Source organism: Danio aesculapii, chromosome 20 (assembly GCF_903798145.1).
Source record: "Danio aesculapii chromosome 20, fDanAes4.1, whole genome shotgun sequence".
Classification (NCBI taxonomy): domain Eukaryota; kingdom Metazoa; phylum Chordata; class Actinopteri; order Cypriniformes; family Danionidae; genus Danio; species Danio aesculapii.
The window spans coordinates 35663031-35685840 of NC_079454.1; the positions used below are offsets into that span (position 1 = coordinate 35663031).

General features: G+C 36.4%; 1 protein-coding gene across 3 annotated transcripts; it reads right to left on the reverse strand.

The window, feature by feature from the left end:
- Positions 1-2253: 2253 nt before the first annotated feature.
- Positions 2254-20920, reverse strand: znf395b (zinc finger protein 395b). 3 transcript variants are annotated; one of them, XM_056445439.1, is made up of 10 exons: positions 20855-20920; positions 17056-17173; positions 16792-16940; positions 16552-16658; positions 13158-13357; positions 12943-13043; positions 6682-6904; positions 5643-5732; positions 5433-5551; positions 2254-3126 (listed from the first exon to the last, which is right to left on the reverse strand). In XM_056445439.1, the coding sequence occupies exons 2-10, from the start codon at positions 17116-17118 to the stop codon at positions 3015-3017; spliced, it is 1164 nt and encodes a 387-aa protein (XP_056301414.1). In that variant the 5' UTR covers positions 17119-17173; positions 20855-20920; the 3' UTR covers positions 2254-3014. The 3 variants fall into 3 exon arrangements, with proteins under 3 accessions (XP_056301414.1, XP_056301415.1, XP_056301413.1); XM_056445440.1 differs by lacking the exon at positions 20855-20920 and adding an exon at positions 17412-17509 and having other exon boundaries at positions 16792-16928; XM_056445438.1 differs by lacking the exon at positions 20855-20920 and adding an exon at positions 17412-17509.
- Between the last annotated feature and the right edge of the window lie 1890 nt (positions 20921-22810).

Consider the following 22810-nt stretch of genomic DNA (forward strand, 5'->3'; position numbering starts at 1 on the left):
GAAAAGTTTATTTTATTCAACAAAAAACATTTAAGATAGCAAGAATTTTTTATAGTGTACGTAATTATCTAAATAACGTATAAATATATAAATAAAATAAAGTAATATAGTAAATTACTTGTCTCCAATGGCTAGAATATACTAAAATTCTATAAAAATTAACTAGTAAGTAGAGAATAAGTACTAGTGCTTAATGAAAATGATAATAGTACCTCAAAATAAACTGTACTGGTAGCATGAAAATAGATGCTAATGCAGTTTAAAGGTTAAATGTTAAATTGCCATTAAAAAGGCAACAATACTAAACAAAACCAAATCTTCTGGTGGCCTGTGCATGTTAGCCAATCAGAAAACTTGGGTGGTCTCTCAGGCCAGTGGAGTAAGATTACCTGTTCGTCCTAACGATGACAGAAAAACCTGTTCAAATTCATAGTCTTTTTTTCTGTTCAGTTTAGTGTAGCAGAGACAAGACATTTAAAGGGATAGTTCACTCAAAAATTTATATTTACTCACCCTCAAGTTGTTCCAAACCTTTATAACTTTCTTTTGTTGAACACTAAAGAAGACATTTTGAAGAAAGCTGAAAACCTGTAAACACTGACCTCTATAGAATGAAAATTACTAAAGAAGTCATTGGTTACAGGTTTTCAGCTTTCTTCAAAACATCTTCTTTTTATGTTCAACAGAAGAAAGTCAAACGGGTTTGAAACAAGTAAACCCACCAGTTACAAGATGTCAACATAACATAAGATTGACGTTGTACCCCAATAGTTGGATGTTGCATTTTGTTTAAAATTGAAAATCAGGTTGACAACCCAGTCAGGCCAACGCCAATGTCCAACTTCGAACGGACGCTGCATTTTGGTTACTTTCCAATGCAATCTTAAAACAACAAAATATCCATGTTTAATGTTAGAGCTTGATATTGTGTGGACATTACCAATATGACATCTATCAGATGTTGGATTTTGGTTGCCACACCTGATGAATAAATGTCAGTATTTGACCTTAATATGATGTTAGTTTAAGATGTTGGCTCGATGTTGGATCTTGGTCATTTTCCAACGCAACCTATAAACAACCAAATATCAACGTCTAATAATGTTACAGCTTGACATTGTGTCGACGTTATCATTGTGACATCAATCAGATGTTGGTTTTTGGTCGCCATTACCTGACAAATAAATGTCAGTTTTAATGTCAGTATGATGTTGGTTTAAGATGTTGACTCGATGTTGAATTTTGGTCACTTTCCAACGCAACCTATAAACAACAAAATAACAACATCTAATGATATTTCAACTTGACGTTGTGTGGACGTTACCACTGTGACGTCTATCAGATGTTGGATTTTGGTTGCCGTACCTGACGAATAAATGTCAGTATTAGACCTCAATCTGACGTTAGTTTAAGATGTTGGCTCGACATTGGATTTTGGTCACTTTCCATCACAACATATAAACAACAAAATAAAAATGTCTAATGATATTTCTACTTGACGTTGTGTGGACGTTACCACTGTGACATCTATCAGATGTTGGATTTTTGTCACCGTACCTGACGCATAAATGTCAGTATTTAACGGCAATATGACTTTAGTTTAAAATGTTGTCTTGGCGTTGGATTTTGGTCAGTTTCCAACACAACCTAAAATCAACAAAATATTAAACGTTGTTATTGGACGTCAAAATAACATTGTCCTTAGATGCTGGCGACCTAAATCAAACCTAATATTAACATCTTCTAATGTGGAAAGGGTGAGTAAATGACAGAATCCTTCCCTTTAATTGTTTGGTTTCCCCTGGTGGCTATTTAGCATGTGTTCCTGCTTTCTGCAATTGCATGAACGTAAACAAACGACATCATCATAGTACTCGACAGACCCTTACACTCACTGGAAAATGTCAAGAAATGGGTTCACTAGCAAACAGTCTTTCAATGGACAGTATTCTGCATATAAATGTTCATTTGTGTCTGTGTAGACTGTGAATAACGTTCATTTCGGACACTTTTTTTTTTTGGAAAGTACCTTTTATTCATTGTTTCAATCCTTTCCACTTGTACATGAAATGCACACAACAGGCCAATAAAATAATTTTACGATTATTCCTGTTATTTGTCATGCACAAATGACAAGCGTTTGAAATTTGCATATTTAATCTTGTGTCTTTTTAATTATACATAATATCTCTTTGTTTTTTATCTGATGTTACACTTTGAAATCCTTTTAAATGTTCCCAAGGGAATGATCCAGTATTGTACAAGACCTTACACATTTTTTTGTTTGTTTTTTTTTTGGAAGGATGACAAGAAACATAGAAAAGGAAACAAGCCCGATCTATCCTCGGGACAGTATTCAGTCTAGCTCCCTTTAAACTCTTTGCAATAGCACTTTGGTATTCAATCAAAAGGTTATAGCTGCACTTTTTTTTTCTCCATCAGACAACACACACCGTGACCACCCGTGTGGCCGACGACAACATTCACTTCATCTTTCACTCAACACCACTGTAGCTTTATATCTGGCAGTTTAGATTGATTAGGAAGCGCTATGGCAAACGACCTTAGTCAAACCTTTGCGAAACTCAAAGTAAATACGTAGAAAAAAATAGACAATACGTGACGTTACACAAAAAACCGGCAATAGAAAAACATCATGAAAATGCTCAAAGCAATACATTGTCCACAGTATACAAAAAAATAAAATCAACGATCACTTAAATATCTGGGCTATGGTTGAAGAAGTGCAGGAGTAGGGTTAAAAACACCTTGTTCAGATACAGGATTACACTTTAGACTTGTGCGAGAGGGCAGAATTCACCTTTGAAGGGTCGGGATCCTACAACTCCACAGTCTCGACAGCTAGTACCAGCGTTCACTTTGTGGAAAAACAGAACCAAAACACGCACAAAATAAGGTAGAAAAGTGAAAAGAGGGGTCCTCTACAGTGCAGGAAGTAATTGGAGGACAGAAAGAAAGTGGAGATTCTTTCTCGTCTCCTCAAGTCTTTTTGTTTAGTCTGGGAACCGCTGACAGGCTTTCTTCCAGCGGCACGCGGTGCACCATTGGTCCCTGCGCTCCACGCCGTACACTTTTCGGCATTTTTTGGCCTCGCCGCGCCCCTTCCTGAGCACACAATAACAATAAATGCAGATTGAGATGACAATTGTGTGTTTGCTCATTTCTAAGTGCCAATTTATGCCACTTTATAGGTTGATGATTTAGTTTTGGTTGGCTGGTTCGAGTCTTGGTTGGATCAGTTGGCATTTTTGTGTGGAGTTTGCATGTTCTCCTCATGCTCACGTGGGTTTCCTCTGGTTGCTAGAGGTGAATTGGGTAAACAAAATTGGCTTTAGTGTATGTGTGTAAGTGTGAGAGTGAATGGGTGTTTCCCAGTACTGGGTTGTGGCTAGAAGGGTATCCACTGCGTAAAATACAGTTGAAGTCAGAATTATTAGCCCTCCTTTGAATTATTATTATTTTTTAAATATTTCCCAAATGATGTTTAACAGAGCAAGGAAATTTTCACAGTATGTCTGATAGTATTTTTTCTTCTGGAGAAAGTCTTATTTGTTTTATTTCGGCTAGAATAAAAGCAGTTTTACATTTTTTAAAAGCCATTTTAAGGTCAAAATTATTAGCCCCTTTAAGCTATATATTTTTTCGATAGTGTACAGAACAAACCATTGTTATACAATAACTTGCCTAATTACCCTAACATGCCTATAGTTAAGATAATTAACCTAGTTAAGCCTTTAAATGTCACTTTAAGCTGTATAGAAGTGCCTTGAAAAATATCTAGTAAAATATTATTTACTGTCATCATGGCAAAGATAAAATAAATCAGTTATTAGAGATTAAAAGAGTTATTAAAACTATTATGTTTAGAAATATGCTGAAAGAATCTTCTCTCTGTTAAACAGAAATTGGGAAAAAATAAACAGGCTAATAATTTTGACTTCAACTGTATATGCTGGAATAGTTGGTGGTTCATTCCGCTGTGGCAACCTCTGATAAATTAGGCACTAAGGCGAAGGAAAATAAAATGATTTAGTTTTGGTTGTCAAGAAACTGAATTTTCTCTAGGTATGCACTACTACAAAAACTGTGGCCCTTCTCATACAGATAACTTATATTTGTAAACTGATATCTGATTATTAGGCTGATAAATACAAATCAAAATCCTCATGGATAGCAGTAAACATTAAGGTGGATTAAATGCTTGAAATGATCCATAATTTAAAACTGATGAAGTTAAAATGATAAAAAAAAATCAATAATTGATATGATCAAAAGATGTTTTAGCCATCACTAAGTTGGTCAATGCAGAATGGCCCCTTTTTTCCCAGTGTCCAAAACAGTTTATTCAAGATCTCTTTAAATTCTTCCTTTTTAATGGTCTACTCTGTTGTTGGTCAGTGGCCCAGTCATTTGTAATTGGTCTATCATTTACATTGTGTCTACACCACACTCAAGCAACCCAATGTGACTAAAACCATTACAAATCATTATAACCAGTCATTCTGACTTGGATCTGACTTGACTTCACTGGATTTAGCAGCAAAATTACTTTAAAACCTTTTGTAGCCTAATGGGCATGACAAGTGTTTTTCAACCGCTGATAAACTTCCGGTGACAGGCTGATGTGACTATTTTCAATTTGATAAGATATTTACAGCATCTATAACATAATTAAATTAAAACACAGTCAGTTAAATAGACTTAGGCATTCATTTAGTTGACCAAGTGTAAAACTAGGTGCTGTCAGGAGCAGCAGACGAGCATTTGAAAATACAGTGGTCAAATAAATTTCCAAAATTTAAAGACATTAAATTTAATGTAGCGTTTCATGCTCCAGCAATGCTGTCCTATGACATTAGCCATGTCGTTTTTACTTAATGTCTGAATTTGTTTCTTCATCTACTTGTTGCCATATTGTTTTGAAATATGCTTTATGAGTGTGTTGTGATCAGACGTGTTATTTGAATTATGTTATTTTATTAAGTGAATACTATAGATTTATTTATTTGATTAGATCAGATAACCGTTTAAGCTATCATATGGTCATGTACAATGAGCCCAATGTTGCCACGTTTAACTTTTCCATTCTTGTGAAGTACATGCTCTAATAAATTAATCAAAAGTGCATATTTGGACAAGACAATGTGAGATTATTCACAAAAATCTGAGAAAAAAGTGTTTCTTTGTGTGTGTTTGGCTTTTGCTCTCCTCTCAGCTACTCACTACAATAAAGATTATATCAAAAATTTATTTAATAAATATAAAAGCACACCAAGGCATATTAAAGACTCAATTCTTATATCTACAAGAATCTTTATAATCTTTAGAATTTTTAAATGCTTTCTGCCCTGAAAGAGATTGGTCTTTCAGTTTCACATTGTTCCTATAGAGGGCAGCATTGTGCGCAGTACCTGAATGAGCAGTGTCCTCTGGATGGAGACGCACTGATGGTGTGTGATCTGGTGGAGGTGCTGTTCCTCTGGAGCCACTGCTCTCCAACACTCACCGATCTGCTGCGAGAGGCTGGAATCTACACATCAATACAGCAACAAAAGGCCAGATGCCATAAGTGATTCAGGTTCTTAATACACTTTTAAGTGCTTGTGGAGTGTCAGACTAACCTGAGGTTTCTGCTGGACGTCACCAGGCGGAGTCCAGCTGCAAAATGTGGGAGAGCCCGGAGAGACCGTCACCTGAATGGGTGAACAGGCCTGCAGGAAATGACATGAAAAACTTACATGAAAAACTATGACAAAATCTGATGTTTTAGGCAAGATTATTGCCTTGGCAGAAACGATACAGTTTTGATGCACTGAAATACTGAAATCCATATTTTATTAAAATAATATCTGTAGATTTGACCTAAACAATGGAATTAAAATATAGTTTTATTTATTATTAATCAATTAGTTACACCGATTTAACACAGACAAAACTGATTTGCACAACAACTTTATTTGAACACTAAAAAACATTAAAAAATTACAACTGAATTTTGCTTCTATTTCAATTTGATGGCAGAATATGAGCAATAAAACAATGGCTGAAATAATTTGTTTTAAAACACAGTTGAGAGAAAAATTATTAGCCCTCCTGTGAAATTTTAGTTCTTTTAAATATTTCCCAAGTGATATTTAACATAACAAGGACAGTATTTTGCACAGAACTTCCTTTTGAATTTTTTTTTCTTCTGGAGAAAGTCAGATTTCTTTTAGTTTTTGCTAGAAGAAAAAAAAACTTGCCTAATTAATCTAACGTAACTAGTTAACCTAAATTGTACTTTAAACTTAATACTAGAATCTTGTAAAAATAAGTAATTAAAAGTGCCTGTCACTTCATTCCAAACGACTAAAACGATATAATGATTTAAAGAAATCTCCACTGTGCTGAGCGAGAGCCCTTCTTAAACTGAACAGCGCATCATCGATGACGGAGGAGTGCTTAGGCCCGAATGCAATGTGAGTGCGGGCCGGGAGACTGGAGGGAGGACAAGCGCGCTTCGGCCTGGTTCAAGGCAACTGTACATAGCGCCCTCAGTGTTTTTATAACAGCTGCAAACCTGAATTTAGGGCTGACAGTAGCTTAATTGACATTACTTCTGAATGAAACAATAAACTGTAAACCTTAAAAAAAAGGGCAGAATTCTCAGCGGACCTGTACCTGATAGAGATGTTCAGTGTGGATCTGCCAGACGCTGCTGGGAGCGGATTGGCTGAGTGGACTGGAGAGGACTGTTGTATCCTGGCTTTGTGTGGAGCTGCAGGACGTCCAGGTTCCGCTGGAGAAGGAAGGAGCAGGAGATGAAGGTGCAGTGTCTTCATCTTCAGAAGAGACCTCTGTGTAGTAGAAGTCTTCCTCTCTGTGGGACTGCTCTGAGCCTCCACTGTTTGACAGAAAACAAAACCATGCCAATGAAAAACATTATTGCTAACTTATTAGAGCATCTACTAAATAGTTTCTCTTTTTGATTTGCGCTGAATCGAGAGACATGAATTTGAGTATCTTTAAATAGCAGATACACCACATACACCAAAAATAAAGCTATTTTAGCAAAATAAAACATTCTGGTCAGAAACTATAAATTCAGGAAAAAGTAAATGCATTTTTATGCTGAATTTATACACTATAATGGTATAATTTAAACACAGTTTTATGGTATTGTAATTTCTGCTCCAAAATATATTCTTTTTAAATGTCTGGGTAAAAAAATACAAATTTCCCCCCACTGAACACTATGGGCCCTATCATACACCCGGCACAATAAGGCGCAAGACCTGTTTGCCCTGACGTGTTGCTATTTTCAGACCAACGCAACCTTAATTTTCCCATTTTCTGCCACGTTGTTTAAATAGCAAATCCATTTGTGCCAATTTGTGGACTCATGGGTGTTTTTCTTCTAGAAAGGAGGTGTGTTAAGGCGCATTGTTGGAGCGTTGCTATTTTGAGGAACTAAAATAGACTGTGCAATAGACCAGCTGAAAGCAGGTCTAAAGTCCAGCACAGAGTGCGTTAGTTGTGCGCCTCGCTTAAACATTGCTTAATACACACAGGATATAAGCAATATACAGATATCTTTACAAATGAAAAAGAATTAAAGGATTAAAATATAAAAACAATGATTATTTTCTACATAAATATAAAAACCACTGCCTTCATCTCGGGGAGGTTTTTTTTGTTTATTCATGACAACTTGATTTGTATAATGTTATTATTATTAGTATTATTTATTATATGTATATTTATATTTGTTTTAATAAAAACAAGCTTAGATTTGTCCACCTGTCAGGTTTTGGACCATATGGGGCATAGCACGTGTATTTGGATATAACTCAGTTTTTTGACCACACTTCATTATTATTGTTCATTTATTCATTTGCTGGAAATTAGAACTGAATTTAGAAATAGTTTTCAAACAAATCTTTGTACTTAAACTAAATTAAATATAGACTAATGGATGTCTGTGCATATGTTTTCTTATCCATGAAAGAGAGAAAGTGAAAGTGAAAGTAAAGGCTGATTGAAGGAGGGTCATTCTTTCTCCTCTCGCTGCAGATGGTCTGTTTTACTGTTTTCTCACTATTAAAGCATTCAGTTTCTCCACTTACAAAGTTGCCATGTATATAGTTTCAAAACACACTTATAACTCATTAAGAGAATAAGCTCAACCCTGTTAGACTATGCGCCGCAGCGCAGAACATATTTTTCCATCCTTAAAATAGCAAAAGTGGATTCGGACATGCCCTTAATGCTTTTGTACCCTGCGCTTTAGACTTTGCGCCTAGATTGTTATAAGAGAGCCCAATATATTTGATTTTAAGAAACATTTATAATATTTTGGAGCAGTAAACATGTCAAGCTAAAAAATTCAAATAAATCATTGCCTTCTGCTGACTTCATTAGTTTAAAAAAAAACAGATTTCTTTACAACTTGAAATATCTTTGGATTTCTTTCTTTTCTTTGGATAGAAGTTCACTGTTCAGGTCTACCGCACGCTTGATGTTGATTTAGAAGCAATTTGTTTTTCAGATGTTTGCTGAATCGTAGGCTGACCAGAAGCTTTTGATATGAATTTCCTTTTCTGCTTGAGATACACTGTTAACAATTTCTGTAAATTACACTGTATTTAACTGTAAAATGAACATATTTTACTGTAGGACAGTTATGCAGTATGTCACTGTATTTTAAAGTTGCACTGTGGGAAATATCTTCTTGGCGCCATTAAAATATAGTATTTTTAATTTGGTGTAAATTGAAATACAGTAAAACAAATGAGCGCGAAACATGACCAGGAAGAAAACACAGATGCAAGAAGCTGGCAGCTACAAGGTGTGTGCCAATGCTCTAATGTTTCTAAAAATAGTTTATATTCTTGGTTTAATTAATAAAAATATATACAAATAAGTAAATAAAACTAAATTTGTGTCAGTGCATCACTAAACGATGTGCAGTTAAAAGGCTAAAAAAACTCAATTAAGTAGAAAACAAAACTTACATGTTTCATAGAAACAGTATGGCAGGAAATGTTTTTCCAAATCACGGTAAACCTTGAAATTGGTTATCGTCACATGCCTAGCTACGCATATAAACTTTTGAACATTTTTTATATATTTGGTATTGTTGACTAGCCTTTATGTAATCGCATTTACATTTACATGAACCCACATATTTAGTTAAGGGGTGTTGTTCATGCTAAGCAGTTAGACTGTCTACTGTTCTTCAGGTTCTGCACATTCTTTGGTTTTCTAGCATATGTGAGCCCTTTTCAACAGTGACTGAAGGTCCATCTTTTGCATTAAGAACAACAAGGTTTTCATTTACTCTTACAAAAGCAAGCACTGCATTAAGAAATGATCATGTCATCATTTATTCATTATCTTTTCAGCTTAGTCCGTTTATTAATCTGGGGTTGCCACAGTGGAATGAACCACCAACTTTTCCAGCATATGTTTTACGCAGCGGATGCCCTTCCAGCTGCAACCCATCACTGGGAAACATCCATACACACTCATTAATACACATACACTACGGTCAATTTAGCTTACCCAATTCACCTATACCACGTTTTTGGATTTGTGGGGGTACCTCTGAGTACCCGGAGGAAACCCACATGAACACGGGGAGAACATGCAAACTCCACACAGAAATGCCAACTGACTATAAAATGCACTGACGGGGCTTGAACCAGTGACCTTCTTGCTGCGAGGCGAATGTGCTACCCACTGCACCACCGTGCTGCCCTGATCACATGTAAATTTGTCTTATTTTAAAGAGCTCATTTTTACATTAAGTAACTCCCTTCAGAAACTACAAATAATACATACATGCTTCCCAGAAAACAAAAGAATTATAATTTACCCTAGTCATCTTCTGTTTTAGAGTTAAATCTTGTCTTTCTTTTGACGCTAAAAGAAGCTTGTTTCTGCAACCTTTATGTCTGTATTGGACTATGGCGATGGTATTTATTTCCATGCATCTTCTCAGAGTTTGTATGCTTTAGACGCCGTTTACCATGGTGCACTGAGGTTTATAACCTTAAATCCCCCACTCATCACTGTGTATTGTACACTCGAGTAGGATGGTCTGCGTTGTCCACTCATAGGCTCAAGCATTCGCACATCTTTGTTTATAAATCTATTCTGGGTTTACTCCCCTCATATCTCCAAACTTACATTTGTAAAAAGTCTCTAGTTATAGCCTTCAGTCTTAGGAAGTTTATTTATTGTCTGTACCAGTGGTGCGTACTAAAATGGAAAAAAGGAGAAAAACCTCCAAGCAAAGTTTTAAAGAGTTGGTAACATTGGCCTGTAGATGTTCTGAATAGTTTTTAACTGTGTGTTTTGATGGATGAATGATGTTACCTGTTATTTGTTTGTTTGTTAAACCAATGTGATTTATATACTGCCTAATGTTGGCCAGGACGGTCTTGTAAATAAGATTTTTAATCTCAATGTGTTTTTTTCCAGAAAATAAAGGTTATAATAATAATAATCCAATCAAAATGGGCAGAACTGTATTGTACATTAAGCCTGACTTATACTTCATCATATATGTAGCTGACGACATTGTGGGCATTTATACTTTTGTGTTCAGTCTGTGCTGCTCTGGCAATAACACATCTGAAACGCTAGTAGGCAGTTTCTTTGTTTCTTTATTGCCGTTGTGGGTTTTCACCAGAAAATGCGAGCAATGCTACAGTAGTAATTAAGGAAGAAAGAGAAGGGAATTGGCGAACATTAAACAAATTTAATAATAAAGTAAACACATAATAAAAGTATGCATCTGTAGCTGTACTTTTGGTTGGAAAATGTGTATGATATTCTGTTCATATATTTGTGAGATACAAATCAGGGTCAAGCTTCACAATAAGGTTTTACTAGTTAATGTATTTACTAACATGAACTAATTATGAACAATACTTGTAGAGCATTTATTAATCATAGTTCAGCATTTCCTAATGCATTATTAACATCCAAATCCAACTAACAATGTTCAACTCTTTGTTCAACATAAACAAGTACTGTAACAAACGTATTTTCATTTCATTGTTCATTTATGTTAGTAAAGGCATTAATTAATACAAACTTATTATAAAATGTTATCCACTCGATCCCATTAGGTGGTGTAAATACAGCATATACTGATTTTTCCAACCATCATTAAACAAAATAAAGAGGTTTAACATAAGCAGTCAAGCCGCTGTTTACCAATCGGGTGTGCACATGAATTGTACTGCGATATACCCAGGGCTTAATTTGTACCGGAACACCCCGGATCCGGCACTTCTAAAATCTGATCTGGCACCTCATTTTACTGATCCCCCTCATCAACTGCCCCCCTCCCCCATCCCCTATTCACTTTCACTTTCTTCCGTGACTCCCCAATCCTCTTCACTTTTCTTCCGCAATAACCCCACCCCCGCTCTCCACTATCGTGCGTGACACCTCTACATCCTCGGGTAACATGCCGGATCCATTACCCCAATCTGTTCCGGGACCTTGCAATTCACAAATACCCATTCAGCATGAGCTGGTACCTTGCTGAAATCACATGAATATCGCAAAGAAATAGCACCATCAACCTCGTTTTACTAACACAACTCTCCTTCCCACCCGCACTCGTCATCGATAGGAAGCCAACCAATCCCAGATTTTTCACTCCATGTTGTTCTGACCATAGACTGTAAAATATATAGACGGGGTATCCGTGACGTCACCTATAGGTTTCTGAACACTGCAAAAGAAGCTACAAGTAGGCACGGCCAACCGTTTTGTTCGCGCGTTATCGCACCCATGGCAGGATACCAAACAAGGGCAAAGGCACTTTGCTTAGACCTGGCAGACAGACTTTACTTTGGGAGAAACACTTAATACTCCATTACCTGCGACTCGTTTTTGTTCTGACCACATGTGCTTGGCTGTACACTATATCAATAAAGTGTTTAGACTTTCAAAAACACTGCAGTAATACATTGAGCCACTAAACATTGTTCTTATGACGTTTTTCTACGGGAGGAAAACGCGAATTACTTCCAAACACTTCAGATATAGTTAGTAAATGCAAGAATATTGATAAAACCCAGGCATAACACTGTATGACAACGCTTCAGATGACTGTTCTAGAGCCTACAGCTAATCAATCTGTCACATTCTGGAGTGCTTTACGGGTCTAAAGAAAAATATTAATGATAAATGATCTTAAATAAAACAAATACATTTATAGAGATGGTGTATAAGTATATAACTTTACTCACATGGGAAACGAGGCCACGTGAATGGTTTGTGAGCACAATTAAGTGCACACAGCATCCCATATCATCTAATAATTGTAAGAAATAAGTCCAAAAGGCAGCTGACTGTGTAAAGCCACATAAAACAGAACAAAAATACAATGAATATGCCGAGATCAGTGGCTTATCTGCCGGATTCAGCTGAGGTGAAGTGACGGCGACCAGCGAGAGCTAGCTGTCACTCAAGTGGCCACGCCCTTAATTATGCAAACTTAATATAACCTAATATAAAGGAAATGGATGAGTTATAAAAAAATTCACCCCCCTCACAGTTGTCATGGAGGGTAATAATAGCTATATAAACCAAAATCGTTCTTTGTACCAGGCTGTAAACATGTTTTTCTGCTGTAAAGTTGGCCATTCTAACAGAGGGCTCAATTGCAACTTGCTCTGTTATGGAGCCAGGACTAGCGGAATTCTGATGAATTGCAGTTTCAGTTACTTCCGTATTGGCTTCCCGAGGGAGAGCGGGAGGTTGCCGCTTGGTTCTGACACGTAATTACATTTTTTTAAAGCTGCAAGACAGGGTACAGTGAAGGGTATGTGATCCTAATCCTACCATAGGCATGCAGAAGTATAAACTGGCCTTTAGGTGTTAAAGATGTATTATTTGGGTTTGCGCAAGCATACTCACCCGAGGTGAAGAATGCGAATGTGCCGCTTCATTCCGACACGTGATGTCAGCACTTTTCCACAGCCAGGCCACAGACACCTGTATGCTCCCCGGCTCAAGCTCTGAATGCAAGGATGAAAAACAACAAGTGAGTCACACAAATTTTGAAAGCATCAGCTTAAAGTGCTGCCTGTTCGCCTTCTGGGTCAGCAATCTGACAGTAGTCTCTTTCTCACCTTGCACCTCCGGGCCTCGGGCTCCTCACATGCGCCTTGGTCCAGCTCCATGTGCAGGCCTTCGTCTGTGGGTCGGCTGGGGCTCCTGTCCATCTCAGTGACCGATGGAGACGGGGCTGGACTTACATTGCCATGGTCCCAGCTCCAGTAACCACTGCTGCCACTGTCAGACAGATCACCTCCACAACACTCCATGTCCCCTACAGTCACAGAAGCACAGAGTCAACAACACAGGCTTAAACAGTGGAATTACTCAAAAACATGGTTGGGTTGTGTCTTACGCTGTTTAATAAGAAAAAACTATGTAATAATCATTGAATAATCAATTCAATAAGTGCAGTCAAAAAGTGAAATTAATAAAACATAAAACTATATCTGGAAAAGTGACTAAACCATTCAACTGTGAAACTAATTGTTGGGATTTATGAAAAACAACAAGGTAATAATAATTACATTATTGGCGTTAAATATTAAATAATAATTTAATATTTAGAAAACCAAACATCTTTATAATTAAAAAGGTAAAATAATTCTTGATTAGCTGTCTGTTACGTTGTTTATTAAAAATATCACATAATGATTATACACAGAACCCTGGATGTATCTTAAGATGCATGCGTATATTTGTAGGAAGAGGTTGTTTTCACTTGACGTCACTGATGATGAACGAAATTCAGATGGAGGGCAGGAAGTGATTCTTCTACATAGGAATCACTATCAGACCATCAAAATGTTTCTGTTTTATGTTGTTTATATTTGTTTAAATTGGCCAAAATAAGAAATGCTGAACAGCTTATATAGACTTCCAAAGGTTTTTGCTCATAAAGCGGAGAAAGCTGAAGAAACTGGCTGAAAAATGGAAGAAAAGGCGGCATGTAATCAACATTTTTTCAATACATCGATGTGTACAAACTTTTTTGAACGTGATAATTCATTTGACAGCACCAATAAAGATTACAGGCCTAGCTATGTGTATAAATATGTTAATGTTTTATATAAAACCAGATATAAAATAACGTCTCCTGTCATGTAATCGCTGCAATAAAATCTCTGTCTTGTTTTGCAATAGTCCATGTCTTTACTGGCATTTCAGAGGAATAAACAACCGTGATGTTAACGTCCATATGCACAGCAGCGGTGAATGTTTGTTGATGAGAAGTTCATCGACAGAACAAAAAAGAAATGCAATCCTTGTGCCAAAACTAGATGGTTATTATTGTGGAGCACATTTTCCCCCCAAGAAAAATAAATAAATAAATAAATAATAATGTAGGCTAATAGTGTAGACCAGGGGTGTCCAAACTCGGTCCTGGAGGGCCGGTGTCCTGCAGATTTTAGCTCCAACTTGCCTCAACACACCTGCATGGATGTTTCTAGAAAGCCTAGTAAGTGCTTGATTAGCTAACCCAGGTCTTTCTGATTGGGGTTGGAACTAAACTTTGCAGGACACCGGCCCTCCAGGACCGAGCATGGACATGCCTGGTGTAGACTAATAATGTAGCTTTCATTTGCTATTTTGTGATGTCTGGAATATATCTGTATGGGGAAAATCTATGGTAATTTATAATAAATATGTTTTTTAAACCACATAGTAAAGTGTATAATGTGTACAACTCTTTGTTAATGAATACTGTAGCATAGTAAACTGATAAACTGTAATAAATTTTGTAACGTAAGTGTAAATTGTGGTGCATTGTGATTATGGCGTATTGAATAATTTATTAGTACAGTTGTGTTGTACCACAGCAACAACAGTTAATTACAACAGTTTAATTCAAGTAATTACCTATAGTATGCTTCCAAACACTATAGTACTATAGTATTTACTATAGTATTTTTCATGTAACGTAATTATACAGTATGTACCGCTTCAATGACAGGCAAATACATTTTAGTTCAGTAGAAAACTCGGCCCTCTTCATGATATAAGGATCATGCACATGGTTATTTTCGATTCATATCTCCTTTGAAATATGGTAGAAATCACAAAAATACAGACTTTCCTCTCTGTCTCCCATTCAGTTTTTTTCTTGAATTTTGCACATCACCAGAACCACATGATTGAAAACAACCTATAGTCAAAATTAATTGTATAAATCAAAAATATTGATTGTAATTTCATGCCAAAAATAATAAGTAAAGATTTTCTTCCATGGAGAAGTTATTGTTTGTTTGTTTGTGGAACGCTCCACTTTTTTGTGGAACTAGACTCATTTTACAACTCCCCTAGAGTTAAACAGTTGAATTTGAATTGAATTGAGGATATTTTAATCGATTCAGCCATGGGCGTTAAATTAGCATGGACGGAGTGGACGTGTCCTCACCAATATCCATCAATTACTGAAATGTCCCTACCAATAATTTAATCGACTTCAAAATAATGTAATGCTCCTTCAACTCTTAACCTACACGTGCACCAAGTCAAGTTTGCTACGAGTTCACCGTAATAGTATTAACCAAGGCGGTGCAATTAATCAAAATTCAGTTTCAATTTGACCTCCATGATTATAAAAAACAATAATCGGAATATAACAGTTAAATAGGCTCACACACCTCTCTACATTTCTCTACATTCATATCTCCTCAAAGCCCGACTGCAGTAAAATCATGTAAATTGACTTTTGCAACATGTGACGTGATTGTTATTTGTATTATTAAGTGTTTATTTTATATTATTAAGTGCTTTATTCATGTTTTTAAAAGCGCGAAACAGAATTTGTAATGTTCAATGCATGCTCTCTAGGGATGTATGGCCCCACCAATGTCAAGAGCGAATCTACGCACTTAGATGCAGCTGATCTTCAGGTCTGGCAGGAGCATTTTTAGCTTAGCTTAGCATAAATCACTGAAATGGATTAGACCATTAGCATCTCGCTCAAAAATGTACTATTTAAAGCTTGAATTTTCTGTAGTTACATCATGTAACAAGACCGACAGATCTTTGTTGCCGATATTATGCAACACTGATACCTAGTTACCTACTGGGGACTAATTTAAAGTGCTGCATAATATTATTGCTCCTGCTGCAGCCAGTGGTATGGCAGCAAACCTCCTTGATTTTTATGCCAGAATGAGAGTATAGTTCCACATAACACCATATCAACCCAGTAAATAGCAACCATTTAATTACCATGGGTCTTAGTACAGGCTGTAACTGCAGAATAATCAAGCTTTTAAAAGGAAAATTATCTAAACTCCATGTTGACATTTTTGAGCGAGATGCTAATGGTCTAATCCGATTTAATGATTTATGCTAAGCTAAGCTAAAAGTGCTCCTGTCTGACCTGGAGTGCGACTAAGTGGGAAAAAAAATGTTAAAACTTAACTCTTTAACCCTAGGGAAGTTGCAAAATGAGATTTTGTTCCTTGAAGATTTCCAAAAAGTGAAATTCACCTGGTAAGAGGTCTTTTTGTGGGGGGCTTTGGACCACTGGACTGCAGGACAGACTGGTGAGCACCATCGCAGCCATGATCTCATCCATCTCCACTGATTCAGGACTTCTGAGACACGGCAGTAAAAAACACACGAGTTTATGCAAACAGAGCAATTCTCATCAGACATAGCTAAAAAATAAAATGTTTTTGCCTTTGTAGGACAAAAAACTGCACAGATGAAATAGATGTGCATGTTAACCTGTAAGGTAAATCCATGCCGGAAGACCTTGGGAAGGACATTAGGTTGGTTTGCAGTGTGTTGGCATCGACAGACCAGTCTGTGGTGGCAGATCCTGCTTTCAGCTTCTTCTGCACCCCTTCTCCCTGCCCACAACACTGCAAGTAGAGCTGCAGAATTAAAAACAACCACTTAACGCTTACATACACACTAGCTAACCTTTCCTCATTCAACTTGTAACTTAAAAAGAGCATATTTAGATAATTTCATGAATTTCACACATACCAGTCCGTCCTGGCCGTCAATGCCCATCGTGTCAAGTCCTGCTCGGGATCCTACCGCTGCCATACTGTGTACTTTCAGCTACAACAGTCGGCTTCGACTCTCCGCACAAAAAAAGCAGCTAGAAAGAAGGCAAACTTGTTAAAAACGCTGTTAATCTAAGGGTTGAAACAACACGCGAGTTCTGCGCCAACGCCATGAGGCCACGAGGACGTGCTACAATATTAAATAAATAAATATATTTACAAACAACAACATCTAGCGCAAACTAATCCGCTTAAATATGTGAGAAATTAATTGCTCAACCTATTGTACTTACATGAAACGGCAATAATGTAATGCAAAAAATATCAAAGTACCTTTGTCGAACACGCGATAGATTTTTGTGCAAACAGTCAAGCAGCGCAGTCGGATATTGCTTTACTTTTTTTTAGGGCAACACACCCCCTGACGGAGAGCCTCTCACATACTGTAACTCTGGATTTATGGAGTGAAATCATGGAGATGGCAAAAACACGGAGCGGAGTTAGGATTCATTTCAGTGTTTTGCTAAAAGGATTCGTCCAGAGGTTATTTTCTTACATATTAAATGGGCTATATGCACACAGACTTTTAATTTTCAGCCAGGCAGCCCAAGGGTCACGTTTAAGATCTGATTTATTTAAAAATAATCAATCTTTATACAGTCAATCTAGTGCCATATATACTTGCAACATAAAAGAAAGTTTTGCAGACAAACTAAAATATTGAGCAAAAAAAAAATTATAAAAAAAAATAAATAAAAAAATTCGCAAAGGGAAATTTGAATTTTGAGAAATAAAAAGGAATTTTGCTAATGAAAATAAAGAATTGCAAATAAAAATCAAGTAGTGGAAAAAAATTTAATATTTGCCATTTTTTAAAAATATTCATATATTTGCTAAATATTTTTTCGCAGTATTGCCTTACAAAACCTCTCAAGTCAATCGCAATTTTTATTTTGATTTACGAGTTTTACTGTTTGACGATTTAAACAGCCCCCCAAAAAACAAAGGATTCGGGTATTTTACGTAATCTCGATTAGATTTATGACAGCGACTCCTGGCTGATTTCCTTTGTGTCACGATGTTTCCAGCTGAGAACATCGCTTCATAGGAGGCTGGTCTGGGCATTCCGTACACGTCCTAGTTCCTGTGACTCCGCCCCCTTGTCAAATCAGGGCCAGAAAATGAAACGCACAAATGTGAAGTGCAAAAAGAAAACAGCATCGCAATCTCACAACGGACTGAAAAGCAAATCGACATAAGCATTGCAATTGACTTGAGAGATTAAAAGGTTTTGTAAAGGCAATCCTGGAAAAAAATATTTAGCATTTTTTATTCTAAAATACAACAAATATATTTTTATTAAAAAAAAATTTTGCACTGCTTGATTTTTATTTGCAGTTCTTTATTTTTGTTAACAAAAGTCCTTTTTATTTCTCAAAACTCAATTTTCCATTTGCGATTTTTGTTATTTTAAAATTTTTTGCTCTTGTCTGCAAAACTTTCTTTTATGTAATTATATATGCCCCTATATTGACTCCATAGATCTTCACTGCCTGTTAGATATGCGATATGAAGTTGGTCTCAGATCGGACAAGAAGCACTCTATTAAATTCCATTTCCCCCACCATGTCTTTAAAATATAACAGTTTATTTTACCCTAGTATTTTCAATGGAATTTCTGCTCTAGCCTGTTGCTACTGACGGTGCTAGTGGTTACATAGTTTTCATCTCTTTTTTTACGCTTGAACAACTAAATGAATGTTTAAGTCTCTTTAACTGATTGTATTTTAATTACATTACAACATTGATGCTGTAAAAACAACCTTGTGAAATTGAAAATAGTCAAATTAAGCTTTCACCGGAAGTTTATTGTTGGCTTTAAAACTCTAGCTGTGCATAGACCCCATTATTATTTGTACAGTATACTACATATTATCCAAGACCTAAAGTGTAATGCTTGGTGTAGGGGAGAGCGGAGCACAAAGTAACACTTTTTAGTTTTGGCCAAATAATGAATAAAGTAATGGGGTTAGACAAACCCTTTTTTTTACCAACAACACACAAGCCTCTCCTACAAATGTGCACTGAAAATATGATTGCCGGACCTATGGTTTCTGTGCAGTATTGTAAGAAGTAAAAATGTTACTATTTAGTTGTAACAGTCAAGTTGTAACAGTGATTGTTGTAACACATGCTTAAAATAGCAGTTCTCACACAAATAATTTAAAACTAGTTTACACAGTAGCTATTTCAAGAATTCACACTTAGCTCATGATTTATACATAGCTTGTTTGGCATCCTCTCCTGGGAAAGTGTGCAGAGCTCAAAAGATCTTCAGGCCCAGGGCTCCCTCTCTCCGCAGGGTGAGGGGAGATTGAACTCAGGTCGATCTCAATCATTAATTCATTTTCTTTTCGGCTAAGTCCCTTTATTAATCAGTGGTTGCCACAGCGTAATGAAAAACCAACTTATAAAGCATATGTTTTACACAGCGGATGCCCTTCCAGCTGCAACCCATCACTGAGAAACACCCTTAAACTCTCATTCACACAAATACACTACAGACAATTTAGCTCACCCAAATCACCTGTAGCACATGTCTTTGGACTGTGGTGGAAACCGGAGCACCCAGAGGACACCCACGCAAACACAGGGAGAACATACAAACTCCACACAGAAATGCCAACTGACCCAGCCGAGGCTCGAACCAGCGACCTTCTTGCTGTGAGGCAACAGCACTACCCACTTTGCCACTGTGCCGCCCAGATATTTTACAAATTTTTGTATTTATTATTTTTCCTCAATTTAACTTAAAAAAAATAATTTTCTCTAGAATTAGGTATCCTTAGACCTCCTAGTGCTCTCTTGAGGCCCCCAAGGGTCCCCAGACCACATCTCTGAGTGTGCATCATTTCACTGGTATTTTTGGATACACAAATGAGTAGAGAGACCCGCAGCTATTTTTTCTGTCTTGTGACTCAAAGATTCATTCACTCAATTCTGTTGGTTAAAAACAAACAAGCGGTGACATTTTTTTTTCATCCATTGCGTCAGTGTTTGTTCTTCTACGTCTATATGAACATATATAGCAGTTTATATTCATCTTTCAACCATCATTCAAGTTTTATAATTATTTTGTCTTCTCAATCACAGCAGATAGAAAATAATTTTGTTTACAGAAGTGAATACATAAAGCATAACACCATCCATTTGCTGCCTTGCCAACATTTCCATTTCAGTCAGAAAAAACGCAACTCTGGTTTGAATATTTGATAAAAGGTAATACACAAACACAGCAAAAATCCAGATCCACATTTTATCTGCGACGCTCGTAATGGGCGTTCACATCAAGCGAAAAACAACCTTCCCACTGGGGCGAAAGCTGCGCTCTGATTGGCTGACGCGCTTCCCCAGAGGACACACCTTTATTCAGCAACGTGTGCGTACACGAGTTTCTGCTCAGCCCCCATTAATGTACACAATCCAGTAGAAAAAAAACAACAAACAGTTGCAATACAATAAATCACATTTGCGCGTATTGTTCTCGAAAACGCAACCAATGAAAGCCACATGCATTTCACAGCCTCGCCAAACGGCTCGTTTTGCACAGCGCATTCAATCGAAACGACCGCGGTAGGATTAAAATCACAACAGTTCGTATTTACACCGGCTACGTGATTGTAGCAGGAAGAAACGATGCAAGCACGCACTAATATAAAATTAGCTCAGTGTCTGCAGTATTGTCAGTGAAAAGCCGGCGCGTTTAGTGGATTTACCTCGGTTGTTTTGGTGGAGATGCCGCTGCTCCGCTGCTGCTCTGCCGTCAGTCACTCATCAGTGAGGGGAGGAGGGGACTTTACTTTACGTCGCGCTTACGTGCCCTCATATCGCTCAGCTATGCCGAATGACAGCTGCTTACAGCAACATCCCACAGCCGTGTTAATAGAAGTTTAACGCGGTGCTACACAAATAATGATTCGTGTTATTATGCATGTCACAATTCGGGATATTACAACACCATTCCTGAACCACGCGGGTTTGTTTATTTTATGTGTAGCATGATAGATAGATAGATAGATAGATAGATAGATAGATAGATAGACAGATAGATAGATAGATAGATAGATAGATAGATAGATAGATAGATAGATAGATAGATAGATAGATAGATAGATAGATAGATAGATAGATAGATAGATAGATAGATGGATGGATGGATGGATGGATGGATGGATGGATGGATGGATAGATAGATAGATAGATTTCCTGGTATGGGGCCCAAGCATTGAAACTCAAATCATTCTCCTTCCCTGTAGATTATTATTATTATTATTATTTATTTGTTTATTTATTTTATTTTTTTATTTTTGTCAAATAAACTGCATGTTTAAAATATATTTTCAGAGGAAAGTTTATATTCTTAATGTAAAATCAAATACATTAAATTCACAATTAAAAAGGCAAGTTCACAAAATAACTAAACAGTTAATTGCCCATATTTGTGATTAGATTTAAATATTTATGTATCAATCAAAAAGACTTAAAACTGCTGTATTTTCTTAACGTAAAATTAAATCAAATTTAATTCCCAATCAATCAAACTTATATTTTCACCGTTTTTTTCATATGAACTGAACAATTGCTTTTTGTGAATAGGCAATCGCCACTGCTCAATAGGAAATTATCTTTTATTTGAGCAGTTTCTCTCTTAACAAGTTCACCGTGCTCATCATCTGACAGGTGTTTGAAAGAAAAGTTGAGAATAATTAATACTGTTAAAATTTTAACAGTTATAGACAGATTTTACAACATGATAGAAAATGTATAAAAGAGGTATATGATTACAGTTTTTCTCAGTGGCTTTGGTGCATTTCTCACAACACTATTTACATTTGCACAACAGTTAATTCATTTTAAAACAATTAGTACAAACTGCAAAACCTAGTTGGTAACCTGTAAAAGAGTGTCACTTGCTTAACATGGATAGCTCATTCCTCAAAAGCAAGTATTGATGTCAATGAAAGTGTCAGTGTCATCAAAATGAAAAGTCCTGACACCATTGTTCATATGGCTTTGTCATGTTTCCATTATGACAGTTTACTCTGTAAATTCTTTCCCATGCAAAAACATCAGATTTTGGTGACACTTCCTGAAAATGCTCAAGACAGCACTATATACTATTTGCACAGCCATTTGAAAACTACAGTAAAGTTACTGCATTCAGTGAGGTATCTGAGTCAAGAAATTGAATATGTATGTTTCACATTTTTACTGCATTTGCTCTTTGCAATTCTAATTTATTCACAGCATTGTGCAAAAGAATAAACACACCCTTATTTACAACAAACATAAACTTGCTTTGGGTAGAGTTGTGCACAACTGTAAAAAATATTGCAGTACATATTGGAACTGTACCTACGACATACATAGGTCTGTACATTATTCAGGAAATTGTTCAATTTAGAAGACATTTTCAGGAAAAAAAGATTTAAATTGTTTATAAAATTTGCTTGACAGATTTTGACCACTAGTTCAACATTTTTGTATGTAATGACTCAAGTAATGAAATAAGGACTGTTAGTTTTATATGGAATGGCTATTCAGCATTCACAAGTTTAGTTAATTTTGACTGACATGACATAAGAGGATGATAATGTTATGAAAAAGCAGAGAGTTGTATAAAAGCAACTTATGCATGTCCAAATGCATTTGCAATTTGTTGGAAGGAATGA